The sequence below is a fragment of the Argiope bruennichi genome, chromosome 1 (assembly GCF_947563725.1).
Source record: "Argiope bruennichi chromosome 1, qqArgBrue1.1, whole genome shotgun sequence".
In the NCBI taxonomy this organism is placed as follows: Eukaryota; Metazoa; Arthropoda; class Arachnida; order Araneae; family Araneidae; genus Argiope; species Argiope bruennichi.
Window position 1 is genome coordinate 28,897,558 of NC_079151.1, and position 20,333 is coordinate 28,917,890.

The 20,333-nt window shown below is 29.0% G+C and overlaps 1 protein-coding gene across 7 annotated transcripts in view; it reads right to left on the reverse strand.

Annotated features, from left to right (window-relative positions):
• LOC129961458 (collagen alpha-1(XV) chain-like) overlaps nt 1–20,333 on the reverse strand; it is a 320,304-nt gene that overhangs the window by 65,064 nt on the left and 234,907 nt on the right. For 4 of the 7 annotated variants that reach the window (XM_056074996.1, XM_056075039.1, XM_056075055.1 and 1 more), the window contains 2 exons: nt 14,744–14,788; nt 7,295–7,367 (listed from right to left, as the gene is read on the reverse strand). In XM_056074996.1, the coding sequence (XP_055930971.1) occupies nt 7,295–7,367; nt 14,744–14,788 (118 nt within the window). The remainder of the gene's footprint in view (nt 1–7,294; nt 7,368–14,743; nt 14,789–20,333) is intronic. The other 3 variants (XM_056075047.1, XM_056075032.1, XM_056075071.1) reach the window with 1 other exon arrangement.

Sequence of the window (20,333 nt, forward strand, 5' to 3'; positions counted from 1 at the left end):
TATTCAGAAAAAATGTTTATACAATAAATAAAAAAATGAAATATCAGTTCAAAAAATTTTTCCATGCTAATTTTACTAATAAACGAAGAACTTAAACAACAACAACAAAAAAAAAATTAGGTGAGAGATTCCGTAAGCCTAATAAATTTCCTCACGACCGTACTTGAAGTTAAGAATCATAGTTTAAAAACCCAACTGCACATATTCCAAGATGCATTATACAAAATGCTGCAACAGCGTTTTATTTAACTTCTAGTTTACTTTTCCATTATTAATTAACTGCTTCTCATACAAATTCACTATTATAGTTTTTAAGCCGAACTGACCAAATTCACATCCAGTTTATCAGTACTTTTGAGGTGAAACTTCAGAAAAAGCAAAATTTAGAATATTGTAATGACTAATTCATTTGTTTTTATATATCTTTACTAATCTGAAATATTGTTCGCTTAGGGATCCCTAGGCTAGCACTATTTGACGATTGTGCTTCGCTAAGGAGTGATATGCAGAAACATGAACAGTTATTACGCCCCCTTAATTCCGCAAATAATCTGAATTCACTCAATTTCTAAATGTAAACATATCCTTTTATCTTTCCTCTCACCACTTTTTTTTTTGTAAAAATAAACTTTTGACGTATGCGTAAAAGCGTGGAGAGTTTCCGAATCAGAGTCTGAACAATAGCTTCTTTGTATTGTTCTTTTCTTTCTGGTTATTCATTTTCCTTAAAATATCATTTTAAATATAGTAACAATGTATTTGTTTTTTAAGCTCATTTATGAGTTAAAAAAAGATGTAAAATATTTATTTCACATAATTTCTGCATCAAAATGCGTTAATTTCAATTTATGCATTCAAGAATGGGATAATTCGATACACAAATGATTGACGAGCATGACAGTCAAGGAATTTATAAATAAGATTGTTTTCGTATCTGCTAATCAAAACTGTAAAATCTGACGCAATTCCGTTTCGGAAATGGCATTATTTCGAAAAAAATGTTAAAAGACCGCACGCGATTTTCCGGTTATACTTGACTTAACAAGTTTTTCATTTAAAAAGGATAAACTTTAAATATATCTGAATTAATAATGATTCTCCTAACAAAATTGTAAAATGGGAAAAAAAAAACGAGTGTGTTTTCCTTTCAATACACCGCATTTTAGATTTAATTTCGTAGTAAGTGAAGAAACTGTGTATTTAATATGGATCTTTACTTCATCGTCAGTTGGATTCAAAATTCAGCTTAGATCCAAAATGTTACGGTAAGAAACCAAATACAAAATATTATTTACTAAGCTTTCTGAGTTGCAGAGCTATCTTATTCCCTTATTAAAGTACTTACAGACTGACATTTCAACATACATACAGACAGGTTAGGCAAATATAAGCAATTATACACTAAATTATATTATTATTATTGTTTTATCTTTTGAATAATTGCATTAACATAGAATGAATACGTAAATTAACATAAAGTAGAAGGATTTCATCAAAAAATTATTACATAGACAATTTTGATATAAAAACTAAATTTCATTCGTTTAGCTGCCTACCTTTTTGAATAATTATGAGTACAATGTCTTGTATTTAAAAGAGAACACACTCGTTGGTTATTTTCACGTTTTACAAATTTGCCAGGAAAATCATTATAAAATGTTTTACAGACGTTATTCAAAACTGATTTGAAATAAGTCAGAAACATGGAAATTCACCAAAATCTGGTTTTCTGGCAAAAATCTGTTTGTTTTTTTACAATATTTTTCCACCGTACATAAAAAAGTAAAAATAATTGAATTACTTCAATTAATTAGAATTTTCAGTTCAGATTTTTTAAAAAGCTTGATAAATATATTGATCTAATGATCTCCTAATAATTTTAAATAAATTTCACATTTTTTTTTATCTCAATGAGAACATTCCATTTCCTTTCCCGGCTGGAATTTGCTAAAAGGTATTTCAGGCGCCAAACGAGATTGACCAGAATCCATAACATTTTAAATCTGACCGGTCTGCGTCTGAAATGCTTGCAGGCAATAGAGAAATCTACAACTTATGTTTCTTGATAAAGTATTAATTCCGCAGTAGAAAAAAAATATTAATATCAAAGTAGTATGAAAAAGCAATTTAGCTCGATTTTTATCATATTTTTGATAATAATACTCCGTTTCACATCGCTTATTCACTAAAATGATTAAAAAAAATTAAGTACTATGTTATGTTCATCACAAATCTGATACCTCGAAAAAATGAAATATCCATCAATACGATTGCCATCTTTTAAACATTTATCACAAACTATTCCCTCTCTTTTTAAGGCACTGAAATGTCGCGTTTGTCATTTTATAGAAAGAGATTATTATAATTTAGATATCTCCATCGGTCATAATTACGTTGGCATTGACGTATGCGAAGCCTTTTTACAATCCCACTCGATTTTTATTCTTTCATATGTCTTGACAGAGGGACAGAGCCGAATGGATGACGCGTCATGCCATGGATGGACAGGTCTTTTCCTCGACACTCCACGTGCTTCAGGTGGTAGTGACAGCCGCCGCTTTTTCTAGATGCTGATCTTTTTTTTATACATAGTTGTTTTTTTATCACGATAAAAATGAAGTTAGTCCGCAAAACACAATAATTATGTTACTTCTGTAGCGAAACTTGGCGCTGAGACCATTCATAAATGGTAGTTATGCCGCCAAACTATCTCCACTGAATTTCTTTTTATATGAAATCAAGTTTGAAATAGAAATAAAAATTGACAGACTCTGTGTAAAGAAACAAAATTAACAAGTAGCTTTTTCTTACGAGAGAAACGAAAAGAGTTGATAAAGGTTGATACTATTACTTTTATTTTCTTTTAGGCGTGTTCGATCGGATCAATGAAAAATTCTTTCCCGTCTCACTCGAGGTTGTTATTATGTCATTTTTATAAGTCAGGTTAGATAATTTCGAAATATCTAAACACTATTTATCTCGAAATGTTTCAAAATAAAAGAGCTGCAGAAACATCATGCTATTCTCAGAAAATATTCTTCATTAGTTGGAAGCACTCAACAAATTCAGTGGTGATGGGTTAATGCTCACATTTTTAACGTTGAAAACCATTTCCATTGAAATAGTGTTTGCATTTTCGTCACCTGAATACTACTGTTTTACTTTCTTGAATTCAAAGTATACCAACAGAAATTAGTGAAATTATCACAAAATTTAAACTCGATATTTTGGTGAGACTCCACGTTTCAGACCATCCTCAGCTCGAGAAACATATTTCTGAAATTATATACTCTGCCTGAGAACGAGATTATTCACAAACGATTTAAACTAGATGAATGAAATTTGGAAAAGTGATTTTAACCCCAAATTTTCAGATTTCTATCAAATTGCAATCGGAATGAAGGCGTCCTAAATATATATTCCGTTTTCTTTATTGTACTACGAAACATAAAATGCTCACATCTAAAAATATGAGGATCTAAAAATAAAAATCTGAGTACTTGTTGCATTCACAGCTTTTAATGAACAACAATTCTTATGCAGGTGAAAGGAGGGGAATGTCATCTTTCGGGAGTATTCGAGAAAGCTTCAGGGATAATCATCCCATTGGATAACAATGAGTCTATGACTCACGAATAAATATGACAATTTGAAAACGAGTGGAAGTGATGCTATTTCCTTCTATTCTCTGTAGCGAAATCTAGTATGGCTCGAAGAAGTATTTCATTTTAATGTTGAGATTAATTAAAACACGAATCTGCATATGTATTTATGTTTATAAAATAAAATGTTCCTTTACTGTACACGTAAGCTATCACTGAGTCACGCTTACTTTTCTAACATGATAGTGATCCAAAATTCGATATTGAAAATTCATTCTTAGTGGTTAGTAAATAATAAATTTACCAAACTGAAAAAAATTACTATAACACAAAGGACTTAGATAAATATAATCATAACCAAAATACACCAAATAAAAAAAATATACACAATAATTCAGCTTCTAAAACCAAAATATTTGTCATATTAACATTGCAAATATTTAAAGGAATTTGTTCATATCCAAAGCCATCTAACATACTGTAGAAGTCAAATGAAAGGAAACATTTTAGTAAAAAATATATCTACTTTAAAGAATTTTTTGGTTTTGTATTTATGTTCAATCGCAATAAAAAAACAGCATAAATGAGCTCTCCGAAACTTCCTCACATTTTCTTAATAAAGGCGTTATGCTTACTCCTTCAGCAAATAAACTAGGGACTTTAGGTAAAGCCCTACACACTTCGATGACTCAATTTTTATCTTCAGAGTACCACACATGATCGTTTCGTACTTCGTGATATAGGGAGGAAAGCCGAGTATGCATTTTGTATGGGTTTGTTTTTAAGGATTTAAATCAAAATTTAACATAGAGTTAAAATTTTAACAATAAAATCATATTACCTCATTTCATTTTTCAAAATCGTGGCGTTTCCGAACCACTGCGTTCATATGCATGCGAATCGACAGAAGCTTACCGTTTTGGTTCAATATCTAACACAAGCGCCCTCTGACTTTAAATCAAATTTCATCTTTCCGGTTCTTTGGTTTTGTATTTATGTAGTTCATTTGCATTTGGAAAAACGGGCAAAATAAACGTTCCCCTTGAATGATCTTAACAGAAGTCTATAAATTTTGCATAAAGACCGGATATGAAATTTCATCTGTCTAGCTCGCAGCGTTTCTGAGTAATTATGTTCAAGGAAGAGGGCATAAATCCATAAATGTGTTTCTCGGACTCAGGAAAGTCTGAAAGATGTAGAATCGTAAAAGTCTCGAGTCCCAGTTCTTTGACAATTTTCTCTTTACGTACTTTATATTTGAGAAAGTAAATACTTATTTTGTTCAATTTTGATATTATGCAGAGATGTTTCCCCAATATATGTGTGTTTTTTCCTACTCGAAAACTTCAACCGTCTCCATAAATATGATTTTGTCAGAGACAATTTTGTTAAAAGTTATGGAAATCATATCCGAGACAACTCTCTCTGTATTAAATGCAGTTTACCCCGAAACGGAACTATCACAATTCATTTATTGTAAAACTATATACTAAAATCAAATGCTTAAATCAAATACGAACGAAGTTATTTCAATAAAAGCAGAAATGGCTGACATTTCTAGAAATTATAAAAGCTGCATCGTGAATACTAAATTCATTTCTAAACATATTACGATCTGAAAGAATAGCAGTACAAAATTATTCTGAATTTTATGGATCTGTGAATTAGATCATTATCGGATTATTACATTAAAAATTTAATAACCCCAAAAGCACCTTAATACAGAAATAATATATTTTAAAAAGAATTAAAAACCTGTCTAAAATAAATATATATATATATATATAAATGTGTAGTTATTTTCAAGCATAATATTGCAGAAACGTGGCCAAAAAGAATTTTGAAATTTTAACTTCGATTTATTTCATGACGTGAGGCATACTTAGGGAAAAAAAAGGGAATGAGAAATTGACATCTGTTTACATCGCTTACAGAGCGAAGTCGCAGAAATTTTCTCCTTCAGTGAGTTTACTGTGAGATTTTAATAGGGTATTCTTTGACACGTATAGACTTAGGAAAGGGAATCTTTGGCATCTTTGAAAAGTATGCGTGAGTATTAGAGATCTTTATCCCTTCGCTCGTCGCACGAGAACATGCAGATATAATCACTTTTCTAGAAGTGGGAATTAGATCAGGAAATAAGAGATCAATTTAGAATAAAGTTAATATGGGCTAATTTAAAATAAAAATTAGGGAATTAATTAAGTTTAAATTATATTTAATAATTTCATCACATGTATATTAAAATTAGTTTTATAAGTAAAAAGAAATTTTTTAACATAGTTTTATGATTTCTAATCCACCGAAATAAAAACCTGATCTCACTATAAAATCTAAAAAAAAATTAGCATTAAGATGAATAAGAAAAATGATGGAACATATTCACAGATAAGAAGGGTTTCAAATGGTCAAGTGCTTCATTAAGGCTGACAAGAACATAGAGTTAACTCAAGGTTCAGCATAAGAAAACAAAACTAGCTAAGTGCTTAAAGGATGTTTAACTAATGGTTTTATCAAATACTTTGACTTGTTTAGATAAGAAACGGGGCCTTTCTGCTTTTAGCTTCAACTTCAACAAAAAGTAATTACCAGTAAATAAATAAAATATATTCAAAATTAGCAGTGCTAAACGACATTTGGAATATCAATGAGCTAGAATTAGTTAAAATAATGACTAGAGGGTTAGAACATATCAAACAAAATGGACAGAGCTATATCAGGAACAGATAGAACTAAAATGCAAATTTTATGCGTCTGCATTTACAGCAGCATCTGAAAGAAAATTAACCCGGTTTATAGTAGTGTTTTCTACAAAGATAGTGCTCTTAAATTTTTAATTTACGTTTATCTTACTGATTACTATAGTAAATTTAATTTTTTAAAGAAAATCCTATGTTAAATATAACTTAATTCAGATATCAAAATTTATCTTTTGGCCTAATAGGATTAATATATGTCCAGAAATTTTGTCATCCTTCTTTTAATTTATTTAAATTGATACGAAATTGGAACTACTAGAATCAGAATGTGTAATCAAAAGTAAAAAATTTATATAATAGGAATTAAAATAAAAGTAATTTCGAAGTTAAATATGTTGATAGGAATATACGCAGTAGAGCAAATTCATATGAAGAATTACCTTTATTCCAGTATTTCAATTATGAAAATAAGAATGATCAAGCAACAATAATTTCAGAAAAAAGCATGTATATGTAGCAAACAAACTTCAACATGCTTTCTCTTAATATTTAATGAAATGGAGTGTTTTAAAAATAAAAAAGAATACTGTTTATATTTATTAGTTGAAATATAAATTAAATACCATTTTTTTTAGTTTTATTTTATACAGATCCATTATTTGGAAGAGGAAACATTGTTTTTGTTTCATAAACAACAAGAATTTAATAACTGTGTAATTACAGAATTTTTAAAAGCACATATTTTTTAGACTCTTGAAAAAAAAAAACTCCTTGCGTATCAACAAGTTTAATATAAGCTTAACGGGAATAAGTACTATTTATATGTATAAACACAACTTCCAGTCATCTGAAAAAAGAAACTGAAAAAACAGAATTTCTAAGAAAAGTCTAGACAAGGTTTCAAATTATTAATCATGGAGAAGAGGTATAGAAATATAGATAAAAAAAATATAAATGATCCAAATTATACAAAAAAACTGACTGGCTACTTACAGGTATCAATCTTACCTTGTTCAGATTTTCCAGGAGTCGTAACTGGATACATTTGTTCGTTATCATCATTTACCTGAAACATAAAAAGTTCGTTATGATACATACTATATTTATTCAGTTTGTCTCAAACTAAATTTTTATCAAAATGAAGTTAATAGAAAGAGATTTTTACAATCTCTACTAATAATGTATTGGTCAAACATCTGGTCTCAAATCTACGAAATTTGGCAAAGGATTGGAAGGATAGTTACGTGCACCTCATAATCACTTTCAGAAATTTTAAACAGAATTAAAATTAATAAAAAATAAAAAAGGAATTTTAATACTTTTTTCGATAATTCCGAAATAAAAAATCCGCAAAAAAAAAAAAAAAAATTGTACATTTTTATAGAATTAAAAAAAAAATCTTAATTTTTAATGCTAATTTTTCAGCTGTCGCACAAAGCAATATTTAATTTTGACACTTTTTAAAATAATTTTATGTATAATTTTCAACAGTTCTTTCCATTGCTGCAATAAAATTAAATCGTTTTTCGTTTTTATAGATAAATTAAATCGATAATTGATAATATCGATTACAGATCATCTTTTTCTTCAATTAAAAGCAAATGAATAAAATTTGTCCTTTTTTCAATGTCATAATGGAATTTTAATTTTTTATTTTAGTTCATTCAATTTTTGAGGCAGTTATTAAGAAAACGCTCTAAAATTGAAAATAATATATCCGATAAGCTGAAAGATTGTATCTGAAATTTAATTTTATTGTTATGTTTCATTCCAACTATTTCAGAATACATGTAAAATGCGGCACATTATTTTAATATTAGACATCAAATTGAGATTGACATGAGGTCAAACTCTCCGATGTCCACATTGCGCCCTCCAAAGGTTTGTGTACCCTGCTTTAAAAATGAAGTTATCAGCACGGCGGAAGAAAATATTAATTACATCACGCGGCAAATTGTATTTTTCACGTGGCCATGACGTCATTTAACTTCACTCAATTAGAAAAGTTCATATACACAATAAACATAGCGAATGGAAAACGATTAAATTAACTCGGCTATCACAATTTAAAGTTTACAAATTTATTTGTTAAACTATATATTTAAATAAGAGGCATAACAATTAAATTATTAATTTAATGAGTCTTATTAATTAAAAAGACTTTAATTTACATAAGAGATTAGATTGAAACTGAACACAGACAATATTCTTCGCTAGTCAAATATTCGTCAAAGGGAACAAATGTTAAAAGAAAAAATATTCTGAAATTTCTTTCAAATATTCAATGAAGTCATCCCCCCCCTTTGATTTTCTGGTATACTCCCATATTTTAATGTGTTAATGCCTTTAACTTTTTGCTGCTTGAACAAAATCGTATATTTTTTTGTGTCAGTACGCACCGATTTCCATTAATTAAATCCTTAAGTCATTTTTATCCAAAAATTAGTCATTTAAAATTAAATTATTTTAACACAAATGTTCACTACACAAATTTAATTATCTTATTTATTGAGTTTTTGAATTATTCTGTGCACATGTCTTAAGTACACGTGAATAGGCATTAGGACAGTTCATTGTCTCGGCAACAAATCCGACTCAAAATTCGAAACAAGTCTATCATTTTGGTGCTGAAATATTACATCAAAATTTGTCCAACGAAGTTTGACGAATTTTCTTTCCTTTTATAAGACAATCTATACAAAAAAAAAAAAAAAAAAAAAAACTGCAATAAAAAAAAATCCAAAATTCAGATTTCGATGAATATCCAAGTTTCAGATCCCTTTCAGTCCGAAAAACACATTTTTGGAAAATAAGTTTGCCTGTGAATCCGGTAACTTAAAAACGCTATAAACTTAATGGATTAAAGCGACTGTATGGTTTTAACTCCAAATGTGTAGATTTCTGTCAAAATTTAAACGAAATCCATTCAGATGAAATTTGTTAGTCAAGCAGTTCCGGTACAAGTGAACACGATAATTGCAAAACGTAAAGAGCTATATAAATAAAATGTACGGCAGATGTTTAGCATCTAAAAATATAGATTCATATCAAGTTTCGAAGCAAATCGTTCAAGTGATTGACCATCTTTCGGTCTGTGCAATCACGTACATATAAATTTGACACAATATTTAAAACTCTTATTGGATAGTCCTCATGAGAATCTTAGACCCTTCAGACGCATTCGGGTTACAAGACTTGGTGGCTAGTTCGGCAGGGTGTGTCCCTCAGTTTTGCAGGTCTTCAGTTCGAGGGTCGAAACCGAGAAGGTTTTTTTTTATATATATTTCTCTTTTTTTCTATATTTTCTGAGTTTTGAAGGAAGACAGAGATTTAAAGTAAATGATAATTGGTATGTGATTTTGTGTCTAAAACTGTAGTTCTATTTCAAATTTTGGTTGCAGTGTCTCAAGGAAAAAGTAATCTAAATACATATTTGATTTTCTGATACTTGTGTATTAAATGTATGCCAACCATTAATGGCGCATTATATTCATGATGTAATATTTCGCAACTATTATTCTTTAAATGGCATGTAATCAATTCACAACCACCGATTTCCAGTACTAAATTACGAAGAATGCAACTCCCTTGCGTAGGGTTCTGAAAATAAAAATTTGAGCTGTCATGGCATTTATGGCCTTACCCAAGGTTAACAGTTTATGAAGGAGTGGGGAAGAGATTCTCCTTTATTAGAGAATATGCAAAAAAAAAAAAAAAAATGGCAGAGAATTTCAATAAATTTTACTTATATCTGCATGCACACAAATAGATTTCCCTTTGGATAGATTCCATTAGAAATTTGACAGAAAACTACAATATTGGTTTTATGACCCACCTATTATTATTTACTTATTTCTTCCCACTTTTCAGTTATCATATTCATTTATGTATATATTATGGTGGTCCTTAGCTATAAGTTATTTTCCTTCCTGAATGCTAACATTTTGCTGCTCCCCCTTGTAATTTTCTTCTAATCCTTAAAAGAAAAACATGCTGTAAAAATTTCATTTGAAATGGGATAACCACTGAGAATTCATCAAATGTGGTGAAGTTTAAACAATCTTTGTTATAACACGATTTTTTTTAATAATGAAATCATTTTTATAAAAGAAATATTACCAGGCACTTTATTGCTAACGGTTTTACGAATGTTCTTGTCGAGTTTTGTAAATGTTTCTTTACATCTTTTGGAAAGCGCTATATCAGACCAAATGTTATATTGTCGAAAACACTCCTCAAAATTAATGTTCAATAGATTACAAAGGAACAATTTTTCTAGATTTTAACGGGAATCATTTATTGAGTCTTGTTGCTTGATGTCGGTTCATAGCCTAAATTTTATCGGCTACACCCCATTTCTTCTCTGCGTTGTAAACAATCATGGCTTGCTCCTCTTCTGAGTGGGATTTCAGTAACTCCCAGCAATTGCTCAAGCCTTCAAAAGTTACTATTATTACTAGTTAATCAATCTTTTCAACATCTGCGATTGCTGGGAGCAACTTTTCAACCCAGTGCAACGCTTTTATAAAATTTTAGAATTAATCCGTCAAAAGAAAAATGTCCAAAATACATTTGGATAGGAGTATCCAAATGTATTTTGGATTCTAGACTGACGGACCACACAAGAATTTAATCTTTTAAATGGTTTAATTTACAGTTAGGATATATACACTGAAAATTTAGGACGAGCATTAACTATCAAAATAAACAGACAAGAGGATAAAGACGTCTGGTTGCCATTCATAATAAAGCATTAAAACGTCAAAAATCACAAAAACATAATCATAAACGCTCGGTTCTTTTTTCCTCTCATTCTGAAAGTGAAGGGAAAAAAAATAGTTCTGATATCACGATCATTTGATATGCTACATCTGATGAGACAATCCTGTCTGACATAAAATTTCCATTTTCATCTCTACAGTATGAAGTTTAAAGCAAAATTTGCTGTACTCTATAATTATATACGATGGAAAATAGGATACAATTTCCACGATTAAGTTCTGTAGGGCTCGCGATTTAAAAAGCGCAAGGAATCAGAATAACATAATGATATCCAAAAGAAAAGTAAAAGCTTTCCTGCTCTGTACTATAAATTATAATTGATTACTTATCAAATGCACATAGTTAAAGCACAATTACTATGCACAAACAACTTAATTTTGAAAGGAATATTCAAGAAGTTTTACTGGATGTTTTTGAACATTATTGAAATCTTTTGTTCAGATTTTTCTCTTTCTCTAAAATATCCGCTTGGTAAATTCACCGATGTGCTATAATCTTTAACTAATTCTTTATTTGTCGCCCATTTATTTTTAAAAACACCACCGATCCTTTGTATCAAAATCATCATATAAGCACGTATTGAAAGAACAGCAATTAGAAATATTTGAGATTTAATAGAACTAAATTTTTAGTAATTTATTAAATTTTTGTAATTTAACTAAATACAATATTTATATTTTGCCTTTTTATCATCAATAGAGAAATCTTAAAAACCTATAATTCTCAATATAATTATTGGCTTAGTAACGATTGAGATCTATAAAATGATTAAGTTTTTGACAATAATTATGACAGTTAATTCTCATTATGTTATAAAATAAAAACAGTGATTAGTTTTTTTCTTACGTATTTTCTTTGTTTCGATATCGAAACTGAAATTGTATGTTTTCGTTCTATAAATGGAATCCATGATAGTGTATAGTATTCAAATTCCAAATTAATTCCCAGTGATATTTAATAATGCAGATTCAACTGATTATTCAACCACTCCATTAATAAAGGATATGTTGGGAATTAAGAAAAATGATTGTAAACATTAAGAGAGGAAATGGATTATATCAAACTTCCAAATACAAAATTATTATCAATTCATAATAACTCTTCAATGTTGCAATAGCGTAAATGAAACCATTATACGATATCTTTCAATTTTTAAATAAATTAAATTTAATGTTGTCGAAATTTTATCAAAAGAAATTAAAAGTGGAAAATTAACAGGTCAAAGTTGTAGTAACCGAAATGGAACTTCGTTATAATTTATTTTCTGCAATATTTTTACTAAAACAATTTATAATTCAATTTAAAAAAAATGATTATGTAAGCTTTGGTAATCAGCTGTTATATTTACCATTAAATTTTTGATCGATATATTTGATTTATTCATAGTCACACTATCTTGATGTCTTTCAAATGAAACAGAAAATAGTAATGGAGGTCCCTATTTCCACAGAAAGAAACTCGATTCTCAACAGAACGCCAAGACCATTTTGTTTGAAAATAAGCCGAAACACCTTTTGAATCATTCATTGTATAAACAATCGTCTGTCTATTCAGAATGAAATCATTGTTTCAATCACTATAATACACATGCATTAAGGTTTCATTTAACAATTTCTATAATAGCTCGTATCTGAATCGAAACTGTTCATGTAACAGAACTGAGATCTCAAACATCCGTGATCTAAGTACTGCAATGTAATATTCTGTGCTCAATTATCTAGTGAGCGAGAGACAATAAATTATGAATCAGTGATTGTGCAGCCCTTGTTGAATCGCAGGGTTCCAAGGCGCGGTTACAGAATTGGAAGTGTATGAGATCTTATCAAAATGAAGTTGCGCATTTTAGCCAATTAGAAGAACAGCAGTAATACATTTATTAAGAAAAAATGTTCTAAAGAGATAATTGTGCGATTACATCTATATCACTGCTAAGACTGAACTTTTTGTAATGCCAAAAAAAAAAAAAAAAAAAAACCTTGTTCAGATTTCAAATTAAATTCATAGATAACACAATTATCAATCGATAAGAAAATATGTATTATGATAATGAGTAGAAAACAACATGTATCTGTCTAATATTCAGCGGCATAATTTTGAGTAGGCAGAATAGGCAGTTGCCTAGGAAGCTGGACCAAAGGGAGCAGCAAGCAGTACGATCAAAATATATCATTAAACTTCAAAAGTGAAATTTGTAAGAAATGAAAAAAAATTTGAATAATAAAATATTAATATTGTACAATGTGTATACATTGAGGTATTAAGATTACTGATTAAAGTATAAATAATAACATTTTATAATATATTAGCATACTAATAATTCAGTACATGGTTATATAATTTGATCAATGTCAGGCCATTTGAAGGTCCTATAAAAATAATTTTTGATCTTTTATCTTTTGAAGTTATTTCTTATTTATCATAATAATTAAATGGTTTTATATGTAAATGAAGAAATCAGTAACTAATAGATAATTATTTTCAGAATTTTTTTACTTCAGTTATGATATATATATTAAAAATTAATCAACAAAACCATATATATCTTCACAAAGTAACTAAAATAAAAAAAAGTATATCATTAACATGTTGTTGAGTTAAAAAGTGTTGAAATAGGAAAATAAAGTAATTAATTATTAAAAGAAGAGAGAAGAAATTATTAAAGAGGGGCCACTAGGGCCCCAAAATGCCGAAATCCATTGCTGCTAATATTAAAACGTTATTAATAACGCTTGTTGAATTTAGTTTGTAAATAAAAACAGTATTACTTTCAGATATAATCTCTTGTAAATGCCGCAAAATGAGGGGAGGAGTTTCATGTTTGGTAAAAATGAGTCATTTCGATTTTTTTTGACACATATACCTCTACATATTACGGTGAAAATTAGTAGCTCGTATCGACGATATTAATCGGTAGACGCCCGAGAAACTATTGCCTTTAGTTGATAGCCAGCATCTGTACGCAAAAAACATGATATATTCTCAAATAATCTCACTTTATTCTACGGCATATCTTTTGTTAAAGTTTGCATTTTTTAAATTGGTAACTGAGGCTGCTTAGCGTGAAATCGAAATAAAAATCCATATTGAATCAAGAATTGAAACAAAAATAATTTAAAGCTTAATTTGCTTATTTTCACAAGTTATGATTTTTTTTTTTTTTTTTTGAAAATATTGCCAATTTATGCTCGTAAATCTAAGAAAATAGTAACCAATATTTTTAAGAATTCAAGAAATTTGGTAGTTTTGAAATCGCATTTCGGCTTACTAGTATTAATTAATTCACTTTCAAATCTTTGTCACTCTTTTATTAATTAAGCAGTTATAATTTCTTTGTGGCTGATATTTCGAAAGATGTGAACAAACAAAGATTCCGATTTAAAATTTCCAATGTAAAAAATTATTTAACAATAAATAATTCATTAATTCCGTACAAAGAAAAATTAACAATTTTTGCATAATAAGATGTATTGTGATAAGTAATATACAACAAGAATGAATTAAAAAAAGAAACACTAGTAACTTAAAGAATGAAAAAGACCTTTAACATTACAATATTTCCAATACTTCATAAAATAATTTCATAGTGGTGAAAGTTTATGCTTATAGGGGGAAAAAGGCAGAAGTAGAAAAAAAAATGAAGGCAGTTATTAAATTACTTACATCAATTTCTTCAATGCCTACATCACCTCTTCCATCCCCGCTTCCCTAAAATAAAAAGAAAAAAAAATATTATACAAGTTATTCACAGCAGATATTTAAGAACAGCGATTTCTGCACTGGTTTACCAACCTTTTACATGAATAAACAGCTGTATAAGTCAGAGAAAAACGAACATAAATAGTTCACATGAACAAAACTGAGCATCCAATAATTAGAAGAATAAGAACATAAGAATAGTTAACAAAACTGAACATCTCTTTTAATATCTAATATATGCAATAAAGTATTATTTTGTTTTTTTAGTTTTAATATGGATTCCCTAATTACAATATACATAGGTATATAAGTGAGTATGAATTGAATAGTTATCGTATTTTTTTGATTAGTTAGAATGGTGATCTTTTTTTCTACATTTTTAAACAATTGTAGAAACCATATTATTAGTTTTTTTTATTTAAAGCATTAAAAATTTAATGAATATGAATATGATTTATGAATGCCGGCAATGGATATTATTCTCCTGCCCTCTTTAAATATTTTGTATGCCAATTAGACCCAAAAGAAACATTTTTTTCAACATATTTTATATAGAGAGGATTTTAAAATCAGGAAAAACAGAGTTCAGATAATCAATTAGCCCTCTTTTGTTTATTTTTCTTTTTAAACAAGCAACAACAATCCAGCAGTTCCACGGGGAGAGAAATTAACATTTTAGATCAACGTCCACGAAAGCAGAATTGCCAACTGAGCTGATAAAGATATTTGGATAAATTCTCTTTCAAATAACTGCTTTCACCTTTTGCTATTGCAATAAGTAATAGCAAAAGGTGAATAATTCCATTTTCAATACCGTAAGTATTGAACTATGCACATTATATGTCAGATAATCCTACAAAAGTAATCCACTGGTTATGATATAGTGAGCATACAAGATATTTACTACTAATTACTCTCCCAAATTCCAATCAGAAAGGCCAAAATCTCGCGACTGTAAAGTAAAATTAAGAAAATTTTACTCTTAAATAATTCCTGAATGCATGGCATAAAGAATTTGTGTTACATATTCTTCCATAATATTAAAAAAATTTAATTAATTCTCTAGCTGAAAGAAGTGTCTATGGCTACTGACAGACAATTTCTGAGCAACTGATATAATATTATTGACTGAATCATCATTAATGAAAACGTATCATTTCAACATAAAAGAATCCTAATAATAGTAAATGAAAAAATATTGTTCGAAAAATACTGTACAGACACGATACTTTAAATAACTACCGAGATTCTACATGCGCCTTTATCACCTCAATAATCATGGAATGGCAAATAAACAACAGTTTTTTTCCCTAGAACATTCTCTCATATACCCTCTAATAAAGCCCCTCTCCCCCCGCTTAAAATAGTCGTCTTTTGGTAAGGCCGCGAACGCTTGACATGGTATTGGTGAACAATAGTTACGAAGTATTGATCTTTGGCGTGAATCTAGCCGTTTTTAATCAATTTATCATGTGAATATTTATTTTGCACGACTTTCTTCCATCCGATTGAAATCAAAACTGATACGGAACAATGGTTGTAGTTGTTCCATATCAAATTTACAGTAGTAGTTAATTAGTTGTAGTTACAAAATAACATACTGAATTTCTTTGATTTAAGTCATAGCGTTTATGAGATATTGAGTTTACATGCATGCGAAAGTCACACGTGGCAGACAAATATAGCATGTAAAATGTGATTGAAATTAACAAGAATCAACATTTCAGATGCTAAACCTCCGTACCAAATTTTATCTACTTAGCTCTTTAAGTTTTGAAGTCACTGAGCGCGTTTGTAATTGCACATCTAAAAAGACAAAACTGCTTTGAATAAGTTTTATTCAAAACAAGGTAGAAATCTAAGAATTTGGTCCAATTTTCATTCATCTAATTCAAGGCGTTTTTGTGTTCACAGGCGGACAGGCATACAGACAAAATGCCAAAAATAAGTTTTTGAATTCAGGATGTTCTGAAACGTAGAGATTAGTCAAAATATCCAGTTTGAATATTTTGACGATTAAAATATTTCCTCTGTACTTCGTATACAAGAAAGTAAAATTCCTGCAATTAATACAAATATTGGCAAACCAAATTACAAAGCAAATTTAGGATAAATAAAATCATATTCCACAAAAGTTATTTAATTATTATTTTGCAAGAAACTGTAATTATAAAGATTAAATTATTTATTATACATTCTATAAATTATAATTATTTATTATAAATTATTAATTATACTTACAATAATTCTGAAATTTCTACAATAATTAATTTGAAACCATGGAATTTTTGATAATTGGCAAGATACTGCATTAATATTAATTCACATGAATAATGAAATTTGGATGTTTGTCGTTGATTTTTTTATGTTACAATTATTTTAAAATATATAATATTCATTTTTAAGACATTAAATATAAATTTTACCTAAATAGATATTGAAATCTATATAAAAAAAATTGAGCGCACGAGAAGCATGGCTAAATTATTAAGACACTGTAGTTGGTTAGCCAGTTCATTTCATTGAGTGTCGACTGCGACGATAAAACAGGAAGTTGCAAGTTTACATTAATAATAGTCAGAGAATTAATAAATGAATTACCAGAAGAATCTACTTTAAACTGCAACAAAATAAGGTTAAGTATCTCGAAATTTCTGTGAGTTTTACGAATGAAGGTTACAATCCGAATTTTATAGTTCTTCTAAAAATATTGCATTTCCAAAATTGGTGTTGAAATGCGTAGGCCGAAAATGAGAACTAAATCGTTTTCATTAGGCATGGTGAAGGCGTAATTAAAGCGTGTGTGGGTTGGAGGAAGCTACACGAACGTACCGAACCAGCAAAGACAGTTCTTAACCTTAAAAAGTGACTTCTAATGAAGCTCTGAAAAATCTATGATTTTTTTTTCTACTTCCCAGAAAAAACGCGTTTTCAGTTTGAGTCATGAAACTGAACACATGTCTTAATATTTGGTTGTAAATAATAAATGTAATATAATATTATACTAAAATTATAGCTGTTTGAATATTTATGCTGTAGGTGAACCATTGCTTCATAAATTTTCTTTATGAATTAACCATGTTTAGCCCCGAAAGAGTCAAATAAAACGAGTGTACAATTCATTTTTTCATCTGTTATGACAACTGTGATTCATGACCACGAGCAAGAGATATATTAATTCAAAAGATGCTATTTTTTCATTTTGTTAACAGGATGAGTAACGTAGAAAGGGTCGGCTGTGTTAATTGCCATATGAAATAATAATTTCTGATTATATGGGCGCAACAGAACTGTAAGTAATGTTAAAAAGAAGCTGAAACATAACTAAGCTTCTTTACTCGATCTTGGGAGGTCCTATTTAGAAATTAAGAAGAGTGCCAAAGTAAACAACCGGCTATTTATTACAGAGTTTCTAATTCATACTTTTGGTATTCTGTTATTTCCATTTGTATTTGATGCCAGCTCTTGAAATGTCGTTTTTGTGTTTAACGTGGTATCTAACACTTCCAGGCATATTCCAGGCACGTTGCCCTTGACCGTAGGGTGCGATTCCTCATGTGTAGCGAATTAACAAGAATGCAGCCTGTATACAAGTTACTGCGCGTGTTTCTGACAGGTTAGTGATTAGAATTTCAATAGAGCTCTATCTGTGAGTGCAGTTAGTAGTTAACACACGCTCATAGTCGGAGTAAGTGCTTTTATACACTCATCTATCTTGATCTAAAAATATTTTTCGGTTTTACGCATTCATGCATTCATTCATGGTTTCCATATATACAAACAGAGAGAGAAGTTCCAACATGCATCTTCAAGATCAAAACTGATTCAGCATTTTATTTCTGACGCAAGCAGTTATTCAAAACCTACACGTTTCAGTTTATTTCTGTCAGTACATATATAAACAGAATAATAAAAATAATAGTGTGTGTGTGTGTGTCTGTGTGTGTGTGTTATAAACTAGATTTGAAGAGGCAGTTGAATTTTTTTTAACGGTTTTTATTCATGTGTTCAAGGAAATAACACATGAATACATTTATTTTTTTTAAATTTTTTCAAGACATTTTATTCAAGCTATTTTAAGAGCAGTGTAGAAAACCGAATAAGAAGGCAAAAAAGAGGAAACCTGACCGTTTTGTGCTTATATAGTTGCACTTATATAGCTTTTGTGTGCAACTTAGAAGTTAAAACAACAGCGAAGTTTGAGTAGAAAAATATTTTAAAATATAGTTAATTTGAAATTATCATATCACATTACATGGCAAGGCATCACATCACATCATATTTCAATATACTTCTTCAGGAGTAAAACCGATTCAATTTTTGACCAAATAATTATTCGAAACCTTTTACATTTTGGTATGTTAATGGACGTGTAGTTAGTTTTAAATCATTGGTATATGTATTCCCCTTTGATTGCCTAATAAGCAGTACATACATACTTTATTTCTTAATAATTAAGTACAAAATTTAAACTGAAAAAAAAGGTTCAAAATGGTGAAAAAGTATATAATAATACGCAGTATATAAAATATATAATAATAACGCAAAAATATATAATAATAAATTATAAATCATACGCAGAGAAGCAGTGATGGATTCCCTACTAGGTAGTTGACTGGTACCGTTACGCTGAAAGGGGGCCGCAAGCAGAGCATTTTAAAAACTTTATTTCCCTGCTTGCCAAATAAATATGTTTGCAAAAATACAAATTCTACGAATTATAAAATATTAGCACTTTCTTAAATGCAGTTGATAAGGTTCTTAAACATCTCATTACGTTTATTTCATTATTAGAATATTTATAAATATAAGCATGAATGCCAGGCAGTCTGAAGTCATAATAGATAAATACATGATTGCATATATATTTTCACAATTAATAATAAAAAAAAATTACTTAAAATAAATCATTAATATGTTAAAAACATGAAGCTAAATTGATCAGTGAATTAAAAGAAGGACACTTTACATTGCCTAAAGCCACAAATACTTTAATCCGCCACTACAGAGAAACGTTAATATTTTATGTCAAGAATTCATTCGATAGGCCAGATTGGATTCACAAACCAAGAAGCAATCAAGCATATAATTTAATATAACCAATTTGCTTGGAAATTAGAAATAAAATATTAAAAGATTATCTCAAGGAATTAAAGGAATCTCAGCATTACACATACTCAATCCTTTACTAAGAAACATTGTTTTGAACCTTCTCAATTTTTGTTTTAAATTATAGTTAGATTGCTAATTGAAAAGGATTTAAAAATACAGTATATCACCATTATTCCTCATCAAAGGGTTCACCTTTGAATCATTAACCTGATTCATCCATAACCAAAAGTATTTCATATATATAATGCATAAGAAAAAAATGGATTATATACTTTTTTCTGCATTGCAAAATCTCCAGAGTAAAAAACTTCTAAAACTCCAAAAATATTGTTCTAGGAGTACTTGTTCTCTGATAACAATATCACGTTTCGAAAATATTCAAATTTCATGAATAAATGGAAGACAAATTATCTGGGACTAACTGAAATTTACGCAATGTTGA